Here is a 26409-nt window from a genome sequence, read left to right as displayed (position 1 = left end):
GGCATTTGCCTTCATTTACCTCTTACTTTGGAAGACCTTTCAGAAGAGGGACTGTCCAGATCTGTTGGTTAGCCCTAAAGCATAGTTTTAAGGGATATTCAGAGATATCAGTTATCATAACATTACTGTAGTGGTTCCTATCCTTTTATGACTTCTTTCACAAGCCCCTTACATAGTACATACAATGTGATGAGCACTTCTAAATGCACTTTCCAGTTGTCAATGTTCTGCTCCCAACAGCGCTATGAGATAGTCATTGTCATTGGGATCCTTATATACAAAGAAAACTGAGGAACACAGAGGCTGAATAAATCATTTAATGGAATTTGGTGGGAGAGTTGGGACTTGTGCCAGGCAATGTGCCTGTACAGTCGACGTGTTTGGCCACAACACCAGTGTTATCTACCCTTTATCCATTTGTCCCTAGAAGGCCAGTCACTGGATGAGGTTCTGATCGCTCATCTGTCCACAGGCCTTGATTGGCAAACAGTCGTCCACCACCCCATCCCATTCAGGGTATTTAACATGATGTCCTCAATTATACTGACTGCAGATTCCTTGTCTGAATTTTTATCACACATCAGTTTGCCCTTCAGAAATTAAGGTGGTGCCTATCAGCACTAGCCTGAGTCCATTTCTCTTTTATTTCATTTTTCCCTCAATGTAGCAGGATGGAAGGCAAGTGTGTACATTAAAGCAGTAGTTCATTTTTACCCTAGCACTGACAGTGCTCACCTACAGAATGCATAACTTGATCTCATTCCTGTCCTTGAAGCTAACAATTTTTTTTAGGTTGTATAATTTCGTAACTTGCTACAGAGTTCTCCCTAACTCTTCTGTCATGCCCCTTCATGTTACAGACATCACATGATGGCTGTAAAAGCATAATAAAATTTTATACAATGATGTGCGTGCTGAGGGAATAATTCAGCTTTCAAATTATACTAAACACATATTCAGTATTAGACCTCAAATTGTGGATTTCTCTTGAGAGAGTAAATATACAAACATAAAATTTCAGACCGTATCTAACTAATAATCTTGACCCTATTTAACTCATAATCTTTGCAGCAACCAGTTTAGGAAGCCAAGCCACAATCTAACTTAGCAGCCGAGAGATTTGACGTTGTCAATGACGGCCATCTTCCTTAATTTTTACCCTTCTTCCAACTCAGGACCAACCATAGAAAGCCAAATACTTTTCTCAAACCACTTCCATTGGATACCCTGTTTTGAGTTATTCGGCCTTCAGTTTCTCCATGCCTACAACCCCAATCAATTTATACCTGAAACTCCCATTTGTCACCAGAGTGCTATTGTGTGCTTGTATTTGAATTTCTGACAAATTTAAGTGATGGTGGCTGACTCCCTTTCTGTATCTATCCCTAAGTAGCCTCTGTTGGTCATTTGTATAGTTGTATTTATTTCCACACCCTCAAGAGAAATCAATCTCCTCTTGTTCTAGTTGCTAGAAACATGATTGGAAAACGAGGGACTAATACACCAGTGTTGTCCATAAAGTTTTGTTACAGTGTTGATATTATAGCATCTAGATGATTGGAGGGTTTTTAGATTTGTGTGTAAGTGGTCTTAGAAATATGTTTTATCATTGCCTTACCGTATTTTTGCCTGCTGTTACTTGTAATTTGATGTATTTGCCTTCGGAGTAGGATTTTTAAACATCAGGGAAACTGAGGATATTAAGGAGAGTTTTATTTTAAAGATAGGACAATTTTACATTTTTCCAAGTCTATAAAAACTCTCAGAGTAAAAATTTCTTCATGTCTGTCATACCAGCAGACAGATTATTTATAGTTTGGAAAAGAAAAAGTTCACTTCCTGACAAACTGAGGCAGAGGTGGTGGGACCTTAATATCTTGGCCTCTCTCCAGCTTCTTTTCACAATCCACAAGGTAGTTGACTCCATCGATGACTATCTGAACAAGCTCAACCTTTGATAGTAAAAAAAAAATAATAATTTGCATAGAAGACATATGCAAGGCATTAATAAGAACAATACTGGGAGAAGTAAGAAATTGCCATGTGAGGTGGACTTTATAACAATTTCTTCTTTTTTAGTATTTCCCTGAAGTATTGTGGAGGGGAGGGTTGCTCTCAGTCATTTTTAGATTGAGTTACTTTTTTGAGAACTTTTTAAATATATGAAAACCATTAGTGTGCATGTCAAACACTCCCCCCATCCCAACCAGTCTCTGCTACACGTTTATCTAAAAGTAAAATTATAGGGGTGCCTGGGTGGCTCAGGGGGTTGAGCATCTGCCTTTGGCTCAGGTCATGATCTAAGGGTCCTGGAATCTAGTTCTGCATTGGGCTCCCTACTTGGCAGAGAGTCTGCTTGTCTCTCTCCCTCTGCCCCTCCCCCTGCTTGCACGCTCTAATAAAGCTTTAAAAAAAAAAAAAAAAGTAAAATTACAGTGACACCTTTGTTTTGTTCTTTGACCTGGATCTCTCTTAACCTGCCACTGAGCTCTCTGAGCACTATAGCTTAGATAGTATCTGAACTATCATTTACACAGTGGCTAGCTTTCTGAAAAATTACTTAAAAGCAAATGTTTGGGGGGCAATTAAATCAGGTTTTCACTGTACCAGGCAAGTTTGCTACTTAAAGGAAACTGAATTATATTAGGATTAACCTTTAAAAATTCCTGCTTTAAAAAAAAAAGGGGGGGGGGCACCTGGGTGGCTCAGTCGGTTGGGCAGCTGCCTTCGGCTCAGGTCATGATCCCAGAGTCCTGGGATCGAGCCCCACATCGGGCTCCCTGCTCGGCGGGAAGCCTGCTTCTCCCTCTCCCACTCCCCCTGCTTGTGTTCCCACTCTCGCTGTGTCTCTCTGTCAAATAAATAAAATCTTTAAAAAATAAAAAAATTAGAACTTTGATTTACAAATACGGTTTTTCATTAGAGCACATCTACCTATGAATTTTTTTCTTGGGATCCTCTTCCTAATCAATTGCACTGCTCCTAAAGAGATGCAAACTAAGATAGTAAGCAATTTCTTAATTCCAGACAGCATTAAAATGCTTGATAACTCAAGGATGGAGGGGATTATTATTTGTTACAGCTGAACATACCTTAGGCATGCCTGAGTCTAGTCCCCTCCCCACTTTTCATGCATAAGGAAACTGAGACCCCAAGAGAGGGTTAGGTCAGAAAGCTAGTCATCACTAATCAGACACCTAGTTTTTACTTATCCAATTTGGACCTATCCTTGTGTTCATAATGGTGTGGTGAGATGGTCCTCTCATTCACTGCCAAAGGGACTCTATCTTGATATAAATCTGCTAAGTAACTTGGTTATAAGTAAGGTCCCCTCATCTTTAACCCAGGAATTCTCTTCCTAAAAATATATCCTAACTAAATAATCAGAGTTGTGATTAGGGTTATGTGTAGAGATGGTTACAGAATTATGTATAGATATGGTCAAGTAAAATAACAAATCAGATATTAAAATAGATAATGGAGTATCTTTACTATGCTGTCATTAAAAATTATGTTTTTGAAGAATACTTAATATTGTAAGAATAAGCTCATGATAGAATACATTGGAAAAATGATTATATATTTTTTTAAGATTTTATTTATTTATTCCTGAGAGAGAGAGAGGGAGAAGCAGGCTCCCAAGGAGCAGAGAGCCTGATGCGGGACTCGATCCCAGGACCCCGGGACCATGACCCGAGCCGAAGGCAGACGCTTAACCATCTGAGCCACCCAGGCGCCCGATTATATTTTGTTTTTAAAAAAGAGGTATTTGGGTGCCTGGGTGGCTCAGTCATTAAGCGTCTGCCTTTGGCTCAGGTCATGATCCCAGGGTCCTGGGATCGAGCCCCGCATCGGGCTCCCTGCTTAGCGGGAAGCCTGCTACTCCCTCTCCCACTCCCCCTGCTTGTGTTCCCTCTCCTGCTGTCTCTCTGTCAAATTTTTTTTAAGAGGTTTTTGAATAATTGTAAAAATGGAAGGCATGCCTTCTGCTTGGAGAGCCCCAGGGCAGTCCCAGCACCAAGGGCCCAGGGACCGCCCGACCCCCCCCACCCCCAAGCTATAGGTGCAGCCATCCTGTCACCAGGTACACAAAGTCGGGACAACCATACCTAAGACCATTCTTTCAAGTTCAGGAGAAGTAGCTGTTCTGCCCAATTCATAGAAAAAGACAAAGTCAACAAAATCAGGAGACAGAGGAATATGCTCCAAACAAAAGAGTAGGATAAAACCTCAGAAAAAGAACTGAACTAAACACTTTTATTCAACATAGTACTGGATGTCCTAGCCATAGCAATCAGACAAGGAAAAAAAACATCCAAATTGGTAAGGAGGAAGTAAAACTGTCACTATTGCAGATGACATGATACTATACATACAAAACTCAACAGTTCCCATCGAAAAAAAACCCATAAAAAACAGGAAGAAAGTATCAGAATACATGAACTCAGTGAAGTTGCAGGATACAATACCAACATACAGAAATCTGTTGCATTTTTATATAGTAACAAGGAAGCAGAGAGAAGCAGAGAGAGATATTAAAACAATTCCACTTACAAGTGCACCAAAAAGAAAACAACACCTAGGAATAAATTTAACCAAAGAGGTGAAAGACCTATCCTCTGAGAACTAGAAGTCACTGATGAAAGAAATTTGAAGATGACACAAACAAATGGAAAAATATACCATGCCCATGGACTGGAAGAATGAAGATCGTTGGAATGTCCATACTGCTCAAAGCAATCTACAGATTCAGTGCAATCCCTATCAAAACAGCACTAGCATTTTCCACCAAACTAGAATTTTGGAATTTCCACGAAACCAAAAAAGACCTCGAACAGCCAAGGCAACCTTGAGAGAGAAGAACAAAGCTGGAGGTATCACAAGCCCAGATTTCAAGATGTACTGCAAGGCTATAGGGTACCAGCACAAAGAGAGACCTAGAGATCCATGGAACAGGACAGAGAGCTCAGAAATGAACCCATGATCCTCTGGTCAGTTAATCGACAGCAAAGGGAGCAAGAGTATACAATGGAGGAAAGATCGTCTTTTCAGTAAATGGTGCTGGGGAAACCGGACCACTTTCTTATACCACAAAAATGACTCAAGATGGATTAAAGAGCTACATGTGAGGCATGGAACCAAAAAAACTCCTCAGAGAAAACCTAGGCAGTAAACCCTTGGACACCGGCCTCAGCAACATACTTATGGATAGCTCTCCTCTATAAAACAAAAGCAGTAACACACCATTGGGACTATTCCAAAATAATGAAACAACACATCATCTGATTATAACATAGGCAAAGCTCCTGAATAGACATTTTCTTCAACAAGACGTACAGATGGCCACCAGACACCTAAGAAGATGCTCCACACCACTATCAGCAGGGAAATACAAACGAAAACCACAAGATAGCACCGTGCACCTGTCAGAATGGCCAGTATCACAAGGACAAGATGTGACAGATGTTGGTGAGGATTCAGTGGAAAAGGAGCCATCATGTGCTGCTGGTGGCAATGTAAACTGGTGCAGCCACTGTGGAAAATACCAGGGAAGTTCCTCATAAAATTAAAAACAGAACTACCATACGATCCAGTAATTTCATTACTGGTATTTGCCCAAAGAAAACAAAAAACACTAATTTGAAGAGTTACCTCCACCCCTACGTTTTTTGCAGCATTATTATTTTTTTTTTTTTAAGATTTTATTTATCTGAGACAGAGAGAATGAGAGAGACAGAGAGCACATGAGAGGGGGGAGGGTCAGAGGGAGAAGCAGGCTCCCTGCCGAGCAGGGAGCCCGATGCGGGACTCGATCCCGGGACTCCAGGATCATGACCTGAGCCGAAGGCAGTCGCTTAACCAACTGAGCCACCCAGGCACCCGCAGCATTATTTAAAATAGCCAAGATGAAGTGTCCATCAATAGATGAACAGATAAAGATGTGACATATGTATAGATTCCATTGTATATATGTGTGTATGTATATCATTCAGCCAGGAAAAGGATTGAAATGTTGCCATTTGTGACAACATAGATAGACCCAGAGGGCATTCTACGTGAAATAAGTCTGAAAGACAAATATCATATGATTTCACTTATATGCGTAGTCTAAAAACCAAAAAACAGAAACCAGACCATAAATACAGAGAACTAGTGGATGCCAGATGCAAAAATGGGTGAAGGGCAATGGGAGGTATAGGCTTCCAGTTATGGATTGAATAAGTGACAAGGATGAAAGGGACTATGGTCAATGTTACTGTAATAGCACTTTATGGTGACAGATGGTATCTACATTTGTGGTGAGGATAGCATAGCACATGGAGTTGTCAAATCAGCCTCACCCAGAGCAAAGCTTATGACTGACCTAACACATTAAAGAGAATCACTGTTGGGCGCCTGAGTGGCTCGGGTGTGTAAGCGACTGCCTTCGGCTCAGGTCATGATCCTGGAGTCCCGGGATCGAGTCCCGCATCGGGCTCCCTGCTCAGTGGGGGGTCTGCTTCCCCCTCTGCCCTCTTCCCTCTCATGCTCTCTGTCTCTCATTCTCTCTCTCTCTCAAATATAAAAAAAAAAAAAAAAAAAAAATCACTGTTTTCCTGAATAAGAGCTGTGAACTCATGAATAAATTTGTTCATGTGAATAAAACTATACAAAATGTAAGTTTTACATAATAAAACAATCATTTAAAAAATGGAAGGCAATACAGAAAGAATGTTTACAATGGTTTTCTTAGGGTTAAGTTAAATACGTAGTGTTATTTTTTAATACTTTTTGGCATTTTTCTAGATTTTATAATGGTCACCTATTAACTTACAGTTAGGCTTTAAAAAAAATTTTTTTTAACTGCCTTGCTTTCCAGGATTAAAAATCTAGTTAACATGAGAAGCAGACAGGCTTATGCTCCAGATCTTCTTTATTCACTACACCACATATTACTCAGTAAATTTCAGAAATTGTATTTAGAGCTACTTCTTCCTCAAGTACTTTACCAGAGGTGGAAGCACACAAGCTGATTTGAGTGTTTCCTCCTTCCCTTTTCTCAGTTTATTGGTAGGGATACACCCATAGGCAGTGAAATATTTGAAAGCTACTAAGGAAGAAGAAAGAGCATCAATAATGCAAAGATTTAATAACCAGCCGCTGAGTTACTAAGATTTGTACGTTATAAGAGAAAGAGGCTTTTCAATTAATAAGGGGCATAATATATTCAATGGGACCATATCCAGATAAATTGGTATGACTTACTGGGATCAGTACTGGCTTAGGATTCAGCTGCATGTTCCTTAAGTGCGCTCTTTATGCTCCGTCTCATGCATCACTCCAGGCCTACCTATAGTTTATGAATGCTGTTCCTCCTATGTGTTCACAGAATCCTAAAGATTATTTCGTGAGCACAATCTTTTATATACCTAGTGCATACATTATATGCCATCTTTAGCTTGAAAACATAAAATTTTATAAACTATCAAGTATCTAAAAATGCTAAAAGTGAAGCATGGCTTTCACCAAAGGAAATTCAGAATCAAGAGAAAATTCCACTCTTTTACCACCCTCAGAGAGCACACACGTTCTCTGACATCATGGTGATAAAATTCTTCCGTCCTTTGGCATAAGAGAGCTCCCGTTGCTGAAATGATTGCTGGAATACCTCTCGGGTGAGGTGCTGACAACAGTCCCACCGTGAACTCCTTTTCTTGCCATGTTCTCAGCTTACCTTGTGCTTCCTTTCATGCGATTATTTCCCATGGAGGGCTAGTACTACAGAATGAAACACTAACCGGACTCAGGACTCAGTGGGGAAAGATGAGGTCTCGACTTTTGTGAATAAGGCCGAGGTCTCGACTTTTGTGAATAAGGCAAGGCTGTTGAGGGTGCTTCTCCATTCCCTTTTTCTCTTAGGCTAGTAGGGTTAGCTGCTGTTTGGAAAGTGAGAGAGATGGTACCTCTGATCGCCCGATGCGGTCTGTGTTGGAAATATCGTACACATCCGCCACTGCTGCCGTGTCCACACCACCCGTGCCACGCTTCTGGAGTCTCAGGTTTTCCAGGATCTTGGAGAAGCGTGGATCCTGGGACAAGGGACAGTACTTAGTGTCAGAAGAAGCAAAACTGATTCGCCATCATTATTGGCACATGGACTTAGTAAGATGTGTAATGAGAGACAGTAACTGTTAATACTTATGAAGCATATACTTACTGTGTACCAGGGCACTATGCTAGAACTTTCAAACCTTACAGCAACCTCATGAAGTAGGTACTGCTTTCATTCTCATTTCACAGATGAGGAAACTGAGGCTCAGAGGAATAGAACTGGTGAGGGTCACACAGCTAAGAGGTAGCAGAGCTGTTACTAACTTCTATATCATTTTTGGCATTTGGATGCCAGCTTTGGTGAGTTGATTATTCATCTGTATCATAGTTTCACTGATAGAATTAAAATCATGAAGTTAAATCACATCAAATTTTCTTAACAGTGGAATAATTTTCATTCTGTTTTTGGTATGAAGCACATTTTCTAAAATGGTTTTCAAGTATTTGATTTGCTTGTGCTGTGGCAGAAAGTACTGGATGCCTACCAGAATTCTTTTTCCTCCTCATCCACAGATAGAGCCGAGAACGTGACCACTGGCTAAGTTCTTGCAAATGGAACAAACATTAAGTGATGTGTACACTTCCAGGCCTAGACTTGAAATCTTCACATGGTCACACCTGCATCCTCTCTCCCCTTCCCACAAGCTGCAACATGGGGCCTGACCGTGACCATGGAGAGGGGACATGTCCTAAGACAGTGGTCCTCCCCATGCAGTTCCCTGACCAGCAGCCCCAAGTCACCTGGAAATTTGTTAAAAATGCAAATTCTGCAGGTGGGCCAAGCAGTCTGTTTTGACAAGCCTCCAGGTAATTTTGATGCAGGCTCAAGTGGGAGAACCCTCTACACTGAGAGAGACAGAGATGGAAGGAACTCCATGGAGCAGGGCAGAGCAGCCCACCTGACCCTCCTGACTTGTAGGGAGAAGGAGAATTTAAACTTCTTGTTCTTGAAGCCATACCTCTTTCTTACAGCCCTTAACCTTTTATCCTAAATAACACAAGTGTCTTTTGAGGCAAACTTAACCCTTTCTTGTTATTTCCTATTACAGGTGCAGAAAGTAAGGAAGGGTTATGGAATGATGGCGATTTCTCCCTCCACAAAGAAGTCACAGCTGAACTTCTCCTGGTGGAACCCAACAGGGCTGTTGGCTTCATAACATTACCTTGCTGAGCTTTGGGATCCTAACGTGGACACCAGCCCGTAAGCCTGTGCCAAGGTTCGAAGGGCAGGTCAGAATGTATCCTAGTCGCTCATTCCACATGAACTCCCAGCCTCGCGCTTGGATTAAGCGTTCCACCTACAACAGTGAACAAATGGAGTTCTTAGATATCCATTCACTCAGTACATCCGCAACACTAGGGAGAGACATGTGTACTGTATGTTTGCCATGAATAAAATCTAGGCAAATCTGTATTACTTCCTTAATGGAAAAGGATACTACTATCCAAATATTAAAATGATCCAATTAAATTAGATGAAGCATGTAAAGCACTGAATGCAGTACCTAGCACATACTAAACATTCAATGAATGTCAGTTGCTGTTCATTATTTTTCGTGGGAGAATAATAGGAGAATATAGGAATTCTCAGCAGGTAAGGCTGTGGTCAGGTTACTTTATGAACAGTTACATCCTATACTGTCTCTATGCTTAGAATCGCCAAGAGCACTGTTAAAGAAATTGGAATATAATTAATGATCCACAGACTTCCCTAAACCATTCTGGACTGGGAAGGGAAGCATAGGAACTTACTAGTAATTTAAAAAAAAAAAAAAAGTCACCTATTTTTTGAAGCACTACCCTGGTAGCCCCACCCCCAAAGAGTGCCATGATCCCTAGAAAAAATTAGCCTCATCTTGGAAGTCACCATAGTGTCTTCTGTTAAGAATGAAAAAGTGTTTTCATTTTAATGAATATTAAGAAATCTCTGGTAACATCTTACTTCTTTTAGTCCACGACAGAATCGCTCAAATACTCTTTTCATATTGCCTCCTTTTTCCATAGAGATTACCCTGGTGTGGTCTTCCTCATTAATCCAGATGAGAAATGTCTTGTCATAATTATGCCTAATGAAAGGAGAAATATGGTGTTGCACGTTAAATACATGTTTCAACACATGAAAATTCCCTTTACCGCTGTAGCTTGTTTCATTTCACCTTCCTCATTTCCTAGAAGGCCCTAAGTTTTTCACTGTGACTGAACAAGTACTACAGAATAATATTAGCGTGACAGAATGACGAATAAGACCAACTCCAATGCTTAAAGATGTCATGTTTTTGCCCAACAAGAATATCATCTTCCCTAGTCCTTGGACAAGGAGGGCAATAATTCAACTATGGATAACATTTGGCTTCGACACTAACAAGAGTGTTCTCCTACAATAAGCTCAACCAAAATCTTGTGGCACTTCAAGGAAGTTTTTTACCTGCAGCCCCAGATGTTTGGGGTGCAGAAGATTTCACACATGTTTGCTGCATAGATCCTGCCTGTCCACACACACGGAGCAACTGCTCATGAACACACTTAGCGCAGCTCCTTTGGAGAGTGTCAAAAAAACCTACCAAAGTACAGGAATCAAAGTGGACTGAGGACTTTGGCCAAGATAAAATACGTGTATACTCGATATCTGTTCTTCCTTGTAGGGTTTTGCTTAAGTCCTCAATATTTTTCATTTTCTGCTCTTTTGTTTTAATGTCATGAAACATTCTCTGTGAGGTCAAATAATATGAAGCTAGTTTTTCTTAAAAATAGTCTTTTTTCTCATGCATAATTCATGCAAACTAGCGAACATGCTTACACATCTTAAGAAACATCACAATACTTTGGAATCACACACACACACACACACACACACACACACATAATTTCTACAATCTCTCTCCCCTCCATTTAACTCAAGCCGGGCATGCTGTCAACTGCACGTCACAGCAACGTCAGGTTAGGACAAGCAGGTGATCTGAAGGAAATCCTCTGCACACACTGCAAATGTGAAAATGCTATGTCCATACCAGATTCCCCTGGCATCTGGCCAGTCACGGGCCATCCCAGCACATGTTAGTAAAGGGGATACTGGCTTATCAAATAGAAAGTGGTCCTGCAGGCCGAAAGGGACAAAGCAGAAAGGAGAAAATGATGAGATCAGACACACCTACACATGCCCGGTCTGTCAGGCAGTGGTTCTCAGCCTTGGCTGCCCACTGGAACAACATGGGGGCTTTTAAAAAAAATACAAATGCCCAGTTCCTGCCCCCCCCAGAGATTCTGTCCTAATTGTTATGGGGTGTGGCCTGGACAGTGGGATTTTTTTAAAGCTCTTCAGGTGATTCTAGTGTACAGCTAAGGCTGAAAACCACTGGCTTAGCCCAGATGGAAATACTTAATCACTATGGATTATGTCTACCCACCCGCACCAGTGACAGAGCGGGCAGTGAGTGAGGGACGCGTTCCGGGAAAGTCGTATACACAGCCACTATTTTCTATGTGGCCGGCATTATCGGGGCTTTTATTAGTATTCTTCCTTTCAATAAAAAGTATTGGAGATGTAAAATAATGGTTTACAAATAGAAATATCTACCATTAATTCAATGCTCGCTATGTGCCAGGCTCTATGCTGTGTGCTTTTATTTTCCTGAATCCTCACAATACCATGAGGCAAATATAATCATTTTACGAGTGAGGAAAACAGATTCAGAGTGAGAAAACAACCTACCCAGTATCACAACCTACCCAGCTAGGAAGTGACAGAGCCTAGATTCAAACCTAGACCTGTATGACTCCCAAGCTTGTGCCTTAAACTACAGTATCCTACTCTTCCTATCAAAATCACTGTCAAGAGACTGATGTGTATACAGTAAGACTGTGTATACAGTAAGAACATGAATCTGGCTACCATGTATTCAAATTTGATTACGTTAAGAAAAGATATGGAGAGGGAAGGCCTTCTACGGTCTGAGTGGAAGGGGTGGGAGACATTAGCCAGAGTGGACTTTGTGGCCTTATGCTGGAAACCACCAATGGCTGCTGGAGGCCGAGGAGGGCTTATTCTCTAACAGAGCAGGCAGAGGGTTGGCCTGCTGGCTGCAGAGACCAGGAGACTGAGGCCCATAGAGACTACAAAGCTAGCTCATCTAGTTTGGCAGTGGGGCATATTTTGTGGCATTACATCTTCTAAAACGACAGATACTTTGCTTCTGCTTTTCTTCAGAGTTAAAGTAAAAGTTACTTTTGAAACTGCTATCCGTTTTTAGCTATGCTACAGGGAAAATAAGTAGAAGGACTTGAGTTTTGTCTCCCCTAGTGTTAGAGGGAAGCTGTCGAGGACTCATGGAGGCAGCAGAAATCCCAGAGCAGCCCCAAAGGGACTCAGGGCAGACCTTCCACCTTGGTAACTTCCTTTCCAGATTTTCCTAGCTTCCAGGACTTTCTTTGGGAATGGCAATGGAGACCATTCTCAACAAGCAAAGGGATCTTCCATTTAACCTCCACCCATGGATCCCCAACCCCCCAGCTCCATAGTGGAGTTTCCTCTGCAGATTTTAACCACAGACCATTTCTGTGGCTTGACCTAAAGTGTTAAGGCCTCATTTTCCTTCCTTATACTGAACAGGATGAAGTCCCAGCAAGCTCCCCATGAGGCCTCACGGTGCCCATGAGGGCTCTGGGCACAGCCCCACCCCAGGCAGGGCCAGATGGTTCAAGGGCCACTCACGTCTATGAGCTGTTGCTGGTCCTGCTCGGTCATCTCAGACAGCTTGTAGTAGCGGCCTGCCAGGTCCCCTTTGAGGCCCTGCAGGGCCATGATGGCCACGTTCTCCACCTCCCGTCGCTCAGCCCGGGTGCAGGCAGGCGGCAGGCTCAGCCCGCGGATGCTGCGGCCTGTGCGTACCCGAGAGGACAGCACGTAGCGCTCGTCAAACTGCCCCTGCGTTATCTGCCGGAGCAGAGGGCGCCCAGGGTGAGCACGGCCAGCTGCGGACTACAGTCCCGCCACGACCACCGTGGTTCCAGCCCACTGACCTGCAGCACCCCCGACGGAGGGCCCTCAGACCCTGTGCACAACGTGCTGGACACATGTTGGAATTACAGGGTGGGGGTCGCATAGATACGGGGCCGAGCTACTTTATGCAGTGCCATCCGGAATCCTTTACCCCACTAGGTGCAGGATAAAAAAAAGGAACTGCTTTAGGAAAGGCTTACAGCTCTCACTGGCCACCACCACCCTCTGGTCCTGATTAAAGAAAAGAAAGACTTGGGGACCTTTCTGACCTCCTTGCCCCTGCAGGGGGTGTGCTCTGCCAGGGCCATCCCAGAGCTTGCAGAGGGCATCTGAGCCCAGCTGAGTCAGCCTCCTCGCAGGTGCCCCTCATTTCAGGCTCTGGAGTGCCAGCTTCCTGGGAAAGCACAGGGGGCTGCAGCCTACCTTGGATGCGTCCAGATCCGTGGAGTGCTTCATCACCTTGGGGTCGTAGCCATTGTGCCTTAGCTTGATGACGGGATCGAAAAGGTCGGCAAACACCTGTAGAAGGGAAGACACACTTGTTTCCTCTTTAATTGGGTCATCTATTAAGAGGTCATACCTTTCATTTGCCCCTTCCTCCCTTAAGCGCCAAAGCTGCCGCCCTCCTCTGTCGTTCTCAGTGCTACCACGCAGGAAATGGGGGTGGTGGATTGATGGTTACCAATAACAACAGCAATGACAGGCCACCTCCCTAGTGAGTGATTCTGCCAAGCTTACTGCCATGACACTGAGCAAGAAAGCCTTGTGTTTAAGGATTTGAGGTTTTTCCCCAGCAGTCCTTTCTTTGTAAGATGAAAGCAGCTGCCAGAGCAGAAGTGCCACAGGCGGTTTTGTGGTCAAAGAGATGATCAGGTTCGGGAGTGTGAACATAGTAAATTCACGGAAAACCAGCTGCGCTACAAGAGACGTGCACAGCAGCGCTCAGGGCAAAGCCAGGACCTCTCACCCTGCAGTCCTTCCCCAGCCCAAACTATCTTGTGCAAAATCTATTTTTTTAAAAAGCAAAAACTTCAGGTATATCCTTTAGGTAAGATAATGTTAAGAAGTCACAACGGAGTGCCTGCTGCCTCTGGGAGCTGTGGGAAGTGGGTGGCCAGGGGTGGGGCAGCACATGGGGTCCCAGGAGCCAGTTCTGGTCTGAGACTCTGGGGGCCCAGAGCAGCGCACTGCTCTGTGTGAATGAACTACCAGTCTTGTTAACCAGCAGGACCCCCTCCCTCCTCTTGATGGCTGTTCTCCCAGGGAACTGCCTTCAGCTCCCTGCCATTTGCCGTGGTTTAGAGGTAGCTCTGTGACGAGGCCTGCATGGTGACTGAGCCGCCCTAGCAGCAGACCGTCCTGTGCTTCTGCCCCAAGGATGAGGACACGGAGATCCTGGGATTCCTCTGAGAAACGTGATGAACTCAGTCATCTAAGCTACAGTGGTTGTGTGATCAGCAATTCCCAAGCTAAAGACACACACCATCCTCCTTCCTCAATAAAGTCTAGCCACAAACACACCATGTCCTAATGTCTTTTTGGTGCATATGTATCACCAGTAAATTACAAGATTTTGTCTGTACCAATTCATCCCCTTGACAGTCTCAGAGAGCCCTGTCGTGTAACTCATTGCTCCGTGAGGTGAGATACTAGAGCCGCAACAAAGGAAGCCTTATCCCTGGGAAGTTGTAGACCTTCTTGTTCCAGAAAGCATTCCAGATGTTCTGCTGAAGCTGGCTTCCCTTTATGAATGCGGGCCCCACAGAGAAGAGAAGGACTCTGGGACCCAGAGCACCACCACCCCCCACTCTGGAATTAGCAGCCAAGTTTTACCTCATAGGACTCCTCATCACCAGCCACCATGCCCACAGTCTTTATGAAGGGGTGGCCAGGGTTGTCCACTCCAGTCTGGATACACTGGTCCAGGGTGTAGCCATTGGGCGTCACCTTGTTGCGGAGCTTGGCGTAGATGGTCGGGGTGAGGCACTCGGCCATGCAGTTGTTGTGCTTTCGCAGATCAGGGTAGTCTGCACTGCACACAGAGGGGAGAGGCTTTCAGTGAGTGGTGCCTGAGGGAAGTGGCCTGCGAAAGGGCTTTGTTTCTGGCCATCCTTCCACCAGGCTCTCTTTGGCCAGTGGGCATGGGGACACGTGTCTAGGAGTCATGACTTTAAGCCAGATTAAGGGATGCCTGGGTGGCTGTCATTAAGTGTCTGCCTTCGGCTCAGGTCGTGATCCCGGGGTCCTGGGATCGAGCCCCACATCGGGCTCCCTGCTCGCAGGAAGTCTGCTTCTCCCTTTCCCACTCCCCCTGCTTGTGTTCCCTCTCTCACTGTGTCTCTATCAAATAAATAAAAATCTTTAAAAAAAAAAGTAAGCCAGATTAAAAAAAAAGAAAAAACAGTCCCCTGAACAGCCCGAGAAGGAGACCTGGCCCTGCTTAAGGATTTCATGATGCTGGCTGCAGGAGCCCACAGACCATGGCTTACTGGAAAGGGGAGACAGAGTGAAAATTAAATAATAAATGGAAATTCCATGCAGATTTTTTTTTTTTTTAACCCAGATGTTCTGGTAAAATGCAGTAACCACATTTTGGTCCCTTAGGTCTGTGATGGAGAGACTAGGAACCTGCAGGTGGAGCTACATAGAAATTCAGTTATTTATCTGTCCTCTATCTGTGGTGCAAGTTCCATGAGAGCAGACTGGGTCTGCTTTGCTGAGAGCAGTGGCTGGCTACAGAAACGGGCATTCAGTACATATCTGTTGGAACAGTACACAGAAGGAAATAAAGTGAGGCGCTCTCTTACGCCGGGATGTGTCCTGGCTGAAGAACAAGGGATTCAGGACTCCCATGGGCTCAAACACAGGTAATCTCACCTCAGGAATTCCTGAGGTACATGGTAGATGTCAGTAGTTCCCTCAGAGATCTGGATTCCCACAAGAGCCAATGAGTATCTCTGAGAAGAACATCAAGTCTTCCTGGTCTGTCTCCTCCACACCTGCCTCTGCGGAATCTTGTGAAGTCAGCACTGCATGCCAACTCTATGCAGTGTGCGCGGTCTCATCCATGGCGAGGAGCCAAGGGCTGAGAAATCATGTCCATCTTCATGCCACTTCCCCACTTGCCATCTGCAATGGCCTTTAAAGCTGATACTTAACATCAGTACCACAACATCATTCTCCAGAAAGTGGGACGGCAGTGAGTGAAGCATGGGCCTGGAATCAGGGTCCTTGGGTTTGCATTTGGCTGCACTAGGTGTGTGAACTTGGGCACTGCTTCATTTTTCTAAGTCTCCATTTTATCACAAAGGGATGCTAAGATGAATAAAATAGATACTCCATATATAGCGCTTAACACACATCAAAGTGCTCAACCAATGTTCATTATGAGTATGATTACTATTCAGTTAGACCCCAAGCTCTGGGCAGGAATGATAACACTGCACTTTCTTGGATTCACCACAGGTCACTGTGCTTTGTGTCAACAGTCATGGTCAGTTTGACTTAGTCATTCTCAAAAGCAACAAGAAGGACCCTTGCTGACAGCTTCTGGCAGGGGAAAGCATATTTCTGGCTGACACCAGGAGTTCTTACCTTGGCGGGAACATCCGGTGGTGCTCCCGGGCCTCAGCACACACGTTCTGCCGGTTCAGCAGGTACCCAGTGGCTAGGGCACTCGTGCCCACGGTAGCAAGTAACAGAGAAGCATTGCCGCCAGTGAGCAACTTAGAGAAGGCACTGGCCATCCTTCCTCTTGGATGAGTGTCTGAAAGCAGAGAAACTGGATTAGATAAGCTCCCCAGGTAGCCCTGAGCCCCAGCACAGCGATCGCCAGGCAAAGAGAAAGAACTGCAAGGAGCCACTGCCTCTCTTTTGGTTTGGTTTTTCTCTTTCTTCCTTTCTCACCCATAACCCTTCACACTGCTTGCGGAAATGTGCGTAGTTGTAGACACTGTGAATGTCCAACTGCCTGAAGTCCGTTGCCATTTTCTCCAGTTGAGAATACAGGAAAAATAAACACAGGATTTCCGCTGCTGGCTATGTGACAGATCAGGTGCTCCTTTGGAACCCGCCACTGCACAGTGAGGAGAGCCTGAATAGGACGGGTTCCTGGGCTTGGAAGAAGTAGAGGGAGTCTCTGAGTCCTACCCTCCCACTCCACTCACTGCAAATGAGCTGGTGGCAGAGCTCGGGGTAACAAGCGAGGAGGTTTGGGTTATCTTGAGGACGGATGTCCATCTGAGCACTAAGGTCAGGATGCCAGCAGTGAGGTGGAGAGCTCCATCTGTGACTCCCCTAGTGAGCTAGGACCCTTGAGAGGGGTTAAAGTGGCCCAAGGTCAGCAGACCCCAAATCCCTGGCTCCCAGCAGAAGCAGAAACAAATCCTCTCTAAGGAAAGTACACTCAGTTTAGGCTCTGGTTTCCTACAGATGAAGATCAAGTAACAAGCTCTCAAAGATCAGCAAGCACACAAGGAGGAATGGGGAGTCAACAGAGTCAAACTATCTTTTAAAAATGAGAAAGAAAATAAAGAGATCATTAACAAAGGAACCACTAAAATATATACTTTAGGAAGAAACAGACATTAGAAGGACAGCCTGAGATGCCGATAAAATGTAGAAGACATATGTAAGTATTTGTTTAGATGTATTCAATATCAACAAAGAATGAAAATCAGGATAAGGACCTGCCCAGACAGATACCCTGCTGTGTCTGCTATTGCCCAGAGATCCGAAGGACCAGTTAATCCACAGCATCACCCAGCAGGGAGCTATTTAATGTGGGTTGTTGAGTGCAGAACAATAGAACAGATCACTGTAAGTACTCTCTCTCATGTTCATCTCTGTGATGCTCAAATACAGGGAGTGTGGAATTTTTTTCCCTAATATTTAGAAGGTTCCAAGGACTGCTACAAGATCCTTCAAGCTTAACCCCTGCAAAGAGCCCACTGATATGTATGGCTGTGGCTGAAAACCTGGGCCACCCAGTGGAAGGTAAGCTTTTAATAAGGTGAGTTTGGCATAGCCTTACACACAATTCTAAGAGCAGCCTTGTGAGGTTCACTTTCTTCCTTGATTGTATTTTGGGAACTGGGATCAGTCTATGAACTTTATGCTTCCAGAATCTCCACCTCAAAGTCTCTATTTAACATCTGTTTGGGCAATACTAAGGAGAAACTTGAATATCTCAACCAAAAGCACCAGAGTCCTTGAAAAAATTTAGGATGTTATTTTTCTGCGCTAGCAGAAAAATATCAGAGAGCCTTTCTTCTGTGCTAATGTCTAAAAACAATTCCCTAAAGACAACAGAAATTAGTAATCCTCAGACAAGAGAAATGGGCCATTTCCTAAAGTTGTCCTAGGGACTTGGACTGGCCCAACAGTAATCTCATCACACGACTTCGGGCTGTTGTTGGTCTCCTTCCAAGAGTAGGTGAGGGCTCCTCAGAGAACTGTCCCAATATTTGCTGGCCCTTGCGTGTGGCAGGCAGTACTAATGTACATCTTTCCGTTCCAATTTTAGCTGCGTCCACACCCTCCAGCCGCCTTCCTGAGTGGAAAGATAATGCTGTCATCTGAGGTTTATCATAGAACTCATCAAAGTAGAAGGAAGCTTTGTCTAAATTCTTTCCAGGAAATAAAAGGGCCAAAAAATAAGCTAGGACAGTTCGGACTAAGAAGTCCATTTGTTTCTGAGCTTGACTCAAATGTCTTAATCTTTATTTTTCTTCCCTTACTTTGCTTGGACACTGGTATGTGTTCACATCAGAGTCTGCTTGAGAAGACCAGTCTTAGGCAGAGTCAGGAGAAAGAGGAGGGAATGGTGTCATGGGCACCCCACTGACAACTGGTGTTCTTCAAAGGTTTTCTTCCATGTGAGAGTGATGTGTAGGTGGGTGTCTAACTCAAATTAATCATGTTTGAAATGTCATATCTATATCTTGTTTCTGGAAATAATATCAATTTATATCCAAGAGTTCCAACATTGTCCTCTCGTCCGAGCCATGACATAAGATTCCTGCCAATAATCCTATGGAGGCTTTGGTGGAAGCAACCTAAGCCATCCTGGAGCTGAAAATCTTTAGTGCTCTTGCTTGCATTCCTTGTAGAGAATTGCCACAGACTGAGAGTTTTGGTGAAGTGAAGATTTCCTGCTTCCTTGACTCTATGTTCCTCTCTTTTCAGGACACATAGCAACACTGAATTTCACTGTTGAGATGCCATCGAAAAACTTGAGAGTGAGACTGAGCTAAGGGTCTCATCAAACAGCCTAGGGACCCTGGGAGCAGCTGCTCTCCAAAGACCCAGAGCCACGCTTGCAATAAAACCGTTTTTCCTCGTGACTAAATGAAATCTCTGTTGTGTGTTAAAAGTTAGTCTTTGAAAAGCTTCACAGGCTTTGTCTTACAGACTCTGTTACCTGGGAGGTCCCAAATATTACCATAAGCCCCCCTATCTGCAGCTGAAGCCCCTGCTTCCAAGAGGCTGGATTTGTTATTTGCACAGATGGTAAGATGGTAGGTAACCTGTGACATAAATCAGTCAAGCTGGGAAAAGGTATGTAAGAGATAACCCATGGCCACCAAAGTGGTCAGGATTGGGCTTTGCCTAGTTTCCAAACATGATGGTTCTGTAAGTCAGTCTATCTTGTGAAACCACCAGGACCAAAGTTTGAAGCATAGAGCAATCTGAAGCTTCCTTGCACAGCTTTTTAATTTTTTTGATTCTCTCCATGCCCCAAGCATTGGCATAACCTATTGAACTGTTCTGTAAGGAGATGGGTGGAGAGAGGAGACAAGGGGCCGGAGCAGCTGTGGTGCTTCTCCAGGGACAAAGGCCTCCGCATCCAGACACCCTTAGGAGGGGGAGAGGGTTCCACTTTAAGGCTTTGGCTTTTGCTGTTCTTTTTGCCTGACAGCCTGCTTGAAATTAGGCATCATTCCCAGTTTCTCTGAATAATACCCTTTTTGTTTCCTTCTTGGCACTCGTCCCCACCTCTCGTTATTTTATCTGCTTTGTTTACTGACCATCTCCCCCAAATAAATGATAGGCCCCCAAAGGAAGGAACTTGGCTTCTTTTGCTCACTGTTTTATCACCATTGCCTAGCACAGCACCGGGCACTCGGCAGGCTCTCAGTAGCATTATTTAACAGATACATTCTGGATCCTTCTTGCTGGGGTAGGAAGCCGCTCTGAGGCTTGCCAGGATCCACATGAGAATGCTCGTGTCAACTGAGTGGGCAGAGTGGGGGATGTGAGGCCGGAGAACTGGGCCAGTCGGAGGACGAGTGGACGGGCCAAGAACACAGGCAATGGAGAAGTTTGGAAGCCAGCTTCCCTCAGCCTTAGGACACCCAGTGGCCAGTGTCCTGGGAGGAGGATCCAGACTTCTTTGGGGGGGGAAAGAGGCAAATGTCAGCTAAATAAACTCATTGGGAACTTTATGAAAGCTCACACAGCACATGTACACACACATTCAGGGACTGTCATGGGGCCCAGAACACCCTGGACACAGTGCACCAGCCTGACTTTCAGGATGAGAGCTCTTGAGCTCCGTACTGAGCTCTCTGATATATCTGTTATTATATATACTATATATCTAACATATTCTAATACAGATATATAAAATATATACTCTATAAAATAGATGTATTTTAAAATACCAAAACAGAGAGGGAGGCAAACCATAAGAGAGTTAATCATAGAAAACAAACTGAGGGTTGCTGGAGGCGGATAAGGGTGGGGGCATGGGGTAACTGGGTGATGGACATCAAGGAGGGCATGGGATATAACGGGCACTGGGTGTTAATATGACTGATGAATCACTTAATTCTACCCCTGAAACGAATAATATACTATACATCAACTAAATTGAATTTAAATAAAAAAATTTTAAATAAGTAAAAATCAGTTTACTTCGTGTGCTTTTGTGCTATTTACTATAAACCATACTCATTTGTTTTGGTGAAATTATTACTGTTTGCTTAAGTATTGCTTCTTACCACCCCTCCAGTTTGGACTTTACTGTCCATCCTTCTTGTGACTGAACCAGAGCCTGGTGCCTCAGTCTGCCGGAAACTTTTCTGTGCCCCGCCTAGCCCAAGGTGACTGCTTGCTCTCTACATTTCCACAGCACTCCTGGGCTGCTCATTCATTTCCACGTATGCTGCACAGGTGTTTGACACCTACTGGTGAATTCAACTGTCCTGTAGTTCTTGTCATGTTAAGGAACTGCCCACTATGCGCTGTCTTCCCATCCAATGGCTAAAATCTTCAAGTACAGGAACCTACCTACCTGTCACAGATCCTTGCACATAGTAGCCCATCAATAAACATTTCTTCTCTGACCTATTTTTGAGCCATGCTTTGCCTGATTTCCAGAAGAAGGAAATCTTACAGCCTCCTGCTTATCTCCTTTCAGACAATCCACGTAGGTCTAAGGGAGTGAGCCCTTTTCCTTGGGCTATCTCCCAAAGCACCTTTACCCTTCTTGCCTGGCTCCTTTGCCCCCAAGTACTTCTCACTTTTAATTTGCTATAAAGCCTCAGGCCCAGTATCTAAGCCAGCTTAGACTCAAGTTTTGACCCAGGAAGCTAGCTTACAAAATTAAGAAGAAGAAGAAAAAAAACTACTTACATTAAACACATCCCGTCCCCTTCACCTATTGATTTTGAAATCCTATCATAAAAGCAACCAAGCGAGGCTGGTAGGCTGGATTTCAGCATTTCCCTGCTCTGGTTCCTGGTCTCTACAAGCTGCCCAAGAGCAGAGCAGCCCAATGCGGGCTCCTCATCTTTCAACCATAACAGACGGGCCCTGTGGGAGCCCACTCAGCCCGAGCCCAGCTGTTTCCCAGGGAGGTCCGGGAGAGGGTGTCCCACAGGAAACAGTCAAAGCCTCCCAGCAAAGCCTGACGCCTCGTGTGCGTGGCCTTCCTTCCATCAGGACTCCTCTGACTGTGTAGGCAGGCGGGGAAGGAAGGGGCAGCTGAGGAGCCAGTGCTGGGTATTGGGGAAATTTAACTAAAATCTGTCATCCAGAAATGCCTCTCCACAAAACACAGGAAAGAATTTTATTACTAAGCATTAAGCCAGGCTGTGATGCTCCTCACAGGCAGTCCACTAAAGAAATTGCCAAAACAGAACAAAATCTCACCCTTTTCGAGAACCATGCTGATAGAACCCGTTACCTACGTGTTCTCGAGGTAACTCAAGTAAGAAGCCATGACAGCACTATTTGTCACACAGAGCTTACCCTAAGTTCACCTGAAATTGGGGTGGCCATTTGTGTTAGCTAATTGCCTTTAGCCAAAGGAAAAATAAGCTTCTCCTGTCTCTTTGACAGCAGGTAGTTTTACTTAAAACTTGGAGGCTGGCACCTAAGTTGAACCACTAGCATCCCCCTGAGACTGGGAGATAGGGGCCTATCTTCCTTGATGTATACATTTCAAAGAGATGGCTCCCAGGCCCTTGAGAAAAACATTTCTAGGTTGTAAAACTGCCTGGAGGCTTACTTCCTCTTAAAGAGATTTATATCCATCTCAAAGGGACAGAGAAAGAATTTACAAGTTTTCCAAAGGAAATGCTCCAAGAAAAGAAGAGTGGCTCTTTCCCTTTTTTCACTAGGGAGCGATAACTTGGTTTCCTCCCCTTCCTACACATGGGGGAGTACTGTGTCAGGACCTCAGCAGGGCTCCGGCAAGGGTGGACATCCCTCAGCACTGATCCCATACTTCGAAGAGACAAGATCCAAAGACCATAGGATGAGGTCACAATTTTTTTTGGTTCTCAAGCTCACTGGCCTGCACATGAAGGTTTGTAATAAATGCTGGGTAAGAGAGAGAATGAACATAGAGACCCCGAGTTAGAAGGGACATGAGCAGTCATTGAGCTCAGCCTGAATGCAGGCACCCCTTTTCCCTTCAGCCCTCCTTAAACCCCAGCAGAGCTGGGCATCTTACCACTTCCTAAAGCAACCCATTTCACTGTTGGATAACTGTAGTTATTAAAATTTTTTTCCACATCTTAATAAGGGAGGAAAATCAAAATTAGAATTTTCAAAACCAGGTACTTTCCCCACAATAACCCCAAGGAACAGCTATCTTGCCCCCTGTCACAGAGGAGGGAACTCAAAAACAGAGATGTTAACTAAAAGCCCAAGGTAACACACATAAAGGAAAAGCACGTATGAGTTTCAGTAGGCACTCATTTAAATGAAGATCCTGTTTTTACTTATAAGATTTAATAATAAAGAGTATTACAGTATGTTGGGATGGAGCCAACCCCCTTGTCTCCCAAGGAATACAGCAGCCAGCCAGTTCTAGCTGCCTTGGTCCCTCACGGTTTCTCAGGGATACTGAATGGTTTCTCTCCCTCAGGGTCTCCACAGGGGGCTCCGGGCCAAATTGCCAACCAGCACACAGGCATTGTTCTGGCTCCCCGAGGGGAAGCAACACCCAGAGGGTGAACCCTCAGGGCTTCCTCCACCCTCTAGGAATACCACTGACCTAGGACTTCCCGAAGTAGTCAGACGGTGTGGGTCAAAGTCACTGTGAATGACACTGACATGCTTCAGGTGGAGAGAAGTCACAGTAGGCAGTGATGAAGGGAGAGGGAAGAAGACAGGACAATGAGGTGGTGAAGATAGGTATCTTTTTATTTATTTGTTTGATAAATATTTAAGTGCTTATTATGGGGCAGCTTTTACAGTGCTCACAGTCTGAGGGGAAAACTCCTGTGTAGCACTCGTGATGTGCTGGGCTTTGTGGTTATCACCCCCACTTAATCCTCACAACAGACCCATGAGGTTGATGCTCTTATTATCCCCATTTCACAGATACGCAAATGGAGGTAAAGAAAGGTAACTTGTAACTTGCCCCAAACCACAAAGTTCGTGAGTGGCAATGCTGGAATTCAAGGCCAGCAGTCTGTTCTCCCAGGCCATGGTCGGAACCGGTACAGATCATGGGATAGGTGTTCTGCCATGGAAGCCAGCGCCCCGTGGGAGCCCCTGGGAGGGCGTGGTCTGGTTTGAGACCACACCACGCAGCTACACTGGGCTTGTCTGGTTTTGATCAGACATATTGCTTGTCCCCACCTGCCCTGTGACTAGTACCAGGTCACAAACAACCAAGGATTGGAGCAGAAACAATGACTAAACACCACAAACCCACGCCCATAAACAGATGGCTGTGGGTGACTGCATGCATGCGTCCTTCTGGCCAGCTGCTTTGCAGCCATCTTCCAGGTGGAAGAGTAGCCACTGCCCTCAGCCTACACCAGATTTAATCTACCTGTGAATGCTGCAGAAAGGAAGGGAGGAATGAAGGCTAATTATACCCCTGTTCCATGCCTAGGGCCAAAATCATTAGGATGAGGACATGGCATCCTGGGCCACAGTCACTGATCTAAATTTGGCTTTGGAGGAACTCTATGGAAAGCAATTGTCCTGAAATTTAGAGTTGAATTAAACTGGGGCTGAATCTGCCTAGGATTTGTGGTGGCTGACTCTCCCCAAAGGCCCAAGGAAAGCCCATGATTTGGGCACAACCCTGACTGATTCTAGATTCCAGAACACTTGCAGCTTCCAGGGACAGATCTGAATGAGGCCAAGGACAACCACTCAGTGAGTGGCCCGTGCAAAGTGTCAACGCAGCCTCCCCAGTGGAGATCACATTGCAGCCTGAGGGCTTGCCTTGAATCTCATTTATTCATCCATCCATTTGTCCATCTGCCTGGCTGTCTATCCATCCATTCAACATTAGAGAATCAATCCCTGTGTCAGATTCTGGGGCTGCCCTCCAGAAGCTTATGGTCTGGAATGAGAGAGAAATCATTGTAAAAACAGATCATTATAATCAAAAGTGACATGAGCAAAGAGAATTAGCAGCGGAGAAGACCCAAGTCTACCTGATACATCAAGATTTTTCTAGAGAAGGTGAAAAATTGAGAGTAAGCATTTAGAATGCTTATGGCACTTTGATAGAGAAATTTTAATTAAGAAAATTTAAGCTGGCATTTTCTATGCCTGTATTTTATTTTTCTAGTAATTGTACATTATGTTTTACAAATGTATTGGTCTGCTGTGGCTTAGAAATTAATGACAGCTTTTGCTACAGACAATTTGAGAAGTGCTGCTCAGTTTCCTTACCTCTACAATGGGGCTAATCATGGGACCTACTCATAGAGGTTTTGTGAGGATTAAATGAGCCCTCAGCACAAATATTGATATATAGGGAACAGGCAGTAAGTGTCAGAAGTTCTTGTGGCTAATGTTACTAAATTGGTAAATTGGTGAGAAAGGGAGAAGGGTCTAGAGGCAGGGAAATCAGGTGCTGGTGTCCTGGAATAAACTAGGCAGGAGATGTTCTGGGCTTTAGCCATGGTGGTGGGAAGGCTTCATGGAGATAGATGGAAGAAGTTCCAAGATACTTAGTGGGTGGGCTCAGGGGCTTTTGTGACCAGTCAGATGCGGGCATGAGAGTCATGAAGCAGTCTTGGAAGCCTCCCAGGTTTCTGACTGGAGGATTTCACTTGACTAGGAATCCTGGCTGGGGAGCAGGTTTGGGGTATAGGAAAGGGCAGGATGATCAGGTTGAACTGGAGGTACCTGGGAGGTATTCCAGAGGGAATGACTTCTTTTCTTTCCTTTCTTTTTTATTCTTTTCTTTCCTTCCTTCCTCCCTCCCTCCCTCTCTCTCTTTCTTGTAAGCTCCACACCAAACACTGGGCTTGAACTCACAACCCCAATATCAAAAGTCACATGCTCTACTGACTGAGCCAGCCAGGTGTCCCTGGACGTCCTGTCTTTTAATATGATTGAGGCCTCATGAGAGAGGTCTAGACTGGAAAGGATGGAAATTGTCCAACCATCCACCTGTGCCTAAATCCTCTCACTGGGCTTTCCTGGGGGCTCACCCAGGCCCTCCTTGGACACCAGCAGTGACAGGGAACTAGCAGCCACAAACAGACACAGGAGTAGCATCAGGATCAGAGGCTCTGAAGCCGGATATTCTGCATTTGAATCCAGTTCTGCCACTTACAATTCTCTATTGTCCTGAGGAAGTTATTTGGCTTTCCAAGTCTTTGTTTTCTCAAATATAAAATGAAAATAATAATAAAGATGAAAAAGGAGTACAGAGACAATCCCTCTACCTGCTGCCACAGTGTTTGAGGACATTCTCCCTTCACCTCAGCAAACAGCCCAGCTTTGTCCAAGGGAAGTGGTCTGCATGCTTCCTCACTCCTCATGACTGACAGAGTTATCAGTTGAACACACTGCAAACACCCGCCAGTGGCATGGAAAGGCCCGAGGCGTGATTA

At 44.7% G+C, this 26409-nt stretch overlaps 1 protein-coding gene across 1 annotated transcript in view; it reads right to left on the bottom strand.

The window, feature by feature from the left end:
* Positions 1–1832: 1832 nt before the first annotated feature.
* Positions 1833–26409, bottom strand: part of CKMT2 (creatine kinase, mitochondrial 2) — a 31583-nt gene continuing 7006 nt past the window's right edge. The window contains exons 2-10 of the mRNA XM_021701902.1: positions 16682–16853; positions 14921–15119; positions 13511–13606; positions 12800–13021; positions 11100–11185; positions 10034–10157; positions 9255–9389; positions 7944–8069; positions 1833–1952 (exon numbers count right to left, since the gene is read on the bottom strand). Of these exons, the coding sequence (XP_021557577.1) occupies positions 1833–1952; positions 7944–8069; positions 9255–9389; positions 10034–10157; positions 11100–11185; positions 12800–13021; positions 13511–13606; positions 14921–15119; positions 16682–16833 (1260 nt within the window). The 5' untranslated portion in view covers positions 16834–16853. The remainder of the gene's footprint in view (positions 1953–7943; positions 8070–9254; positions 9390–10033; positions 10158–11099; positions 11186–12799; positions 13022–13510; positions 13607–14920; positions 15120–16681; positions 16854–26409) is intronic.

This window comes from Neomonachus schauinslandi, chromosome 7 (genome assembly GCF_002201575.2).
Source record: "Neomonachus schauinslandi chromosome 7, ASM220157v2, whole genome shotgun sequence".
NCBI classification, from domain to species: Eukaryota; Metazoa; Chordata; class Mammalia; order Carnivora; family Phocidae; genus Neomonachus; species Neomonachus schauinslandi.
Note: the sequence above shows the minus strand (reverse complement) of the source record. Positions and strands in the feature narration are given on the sequence as shown.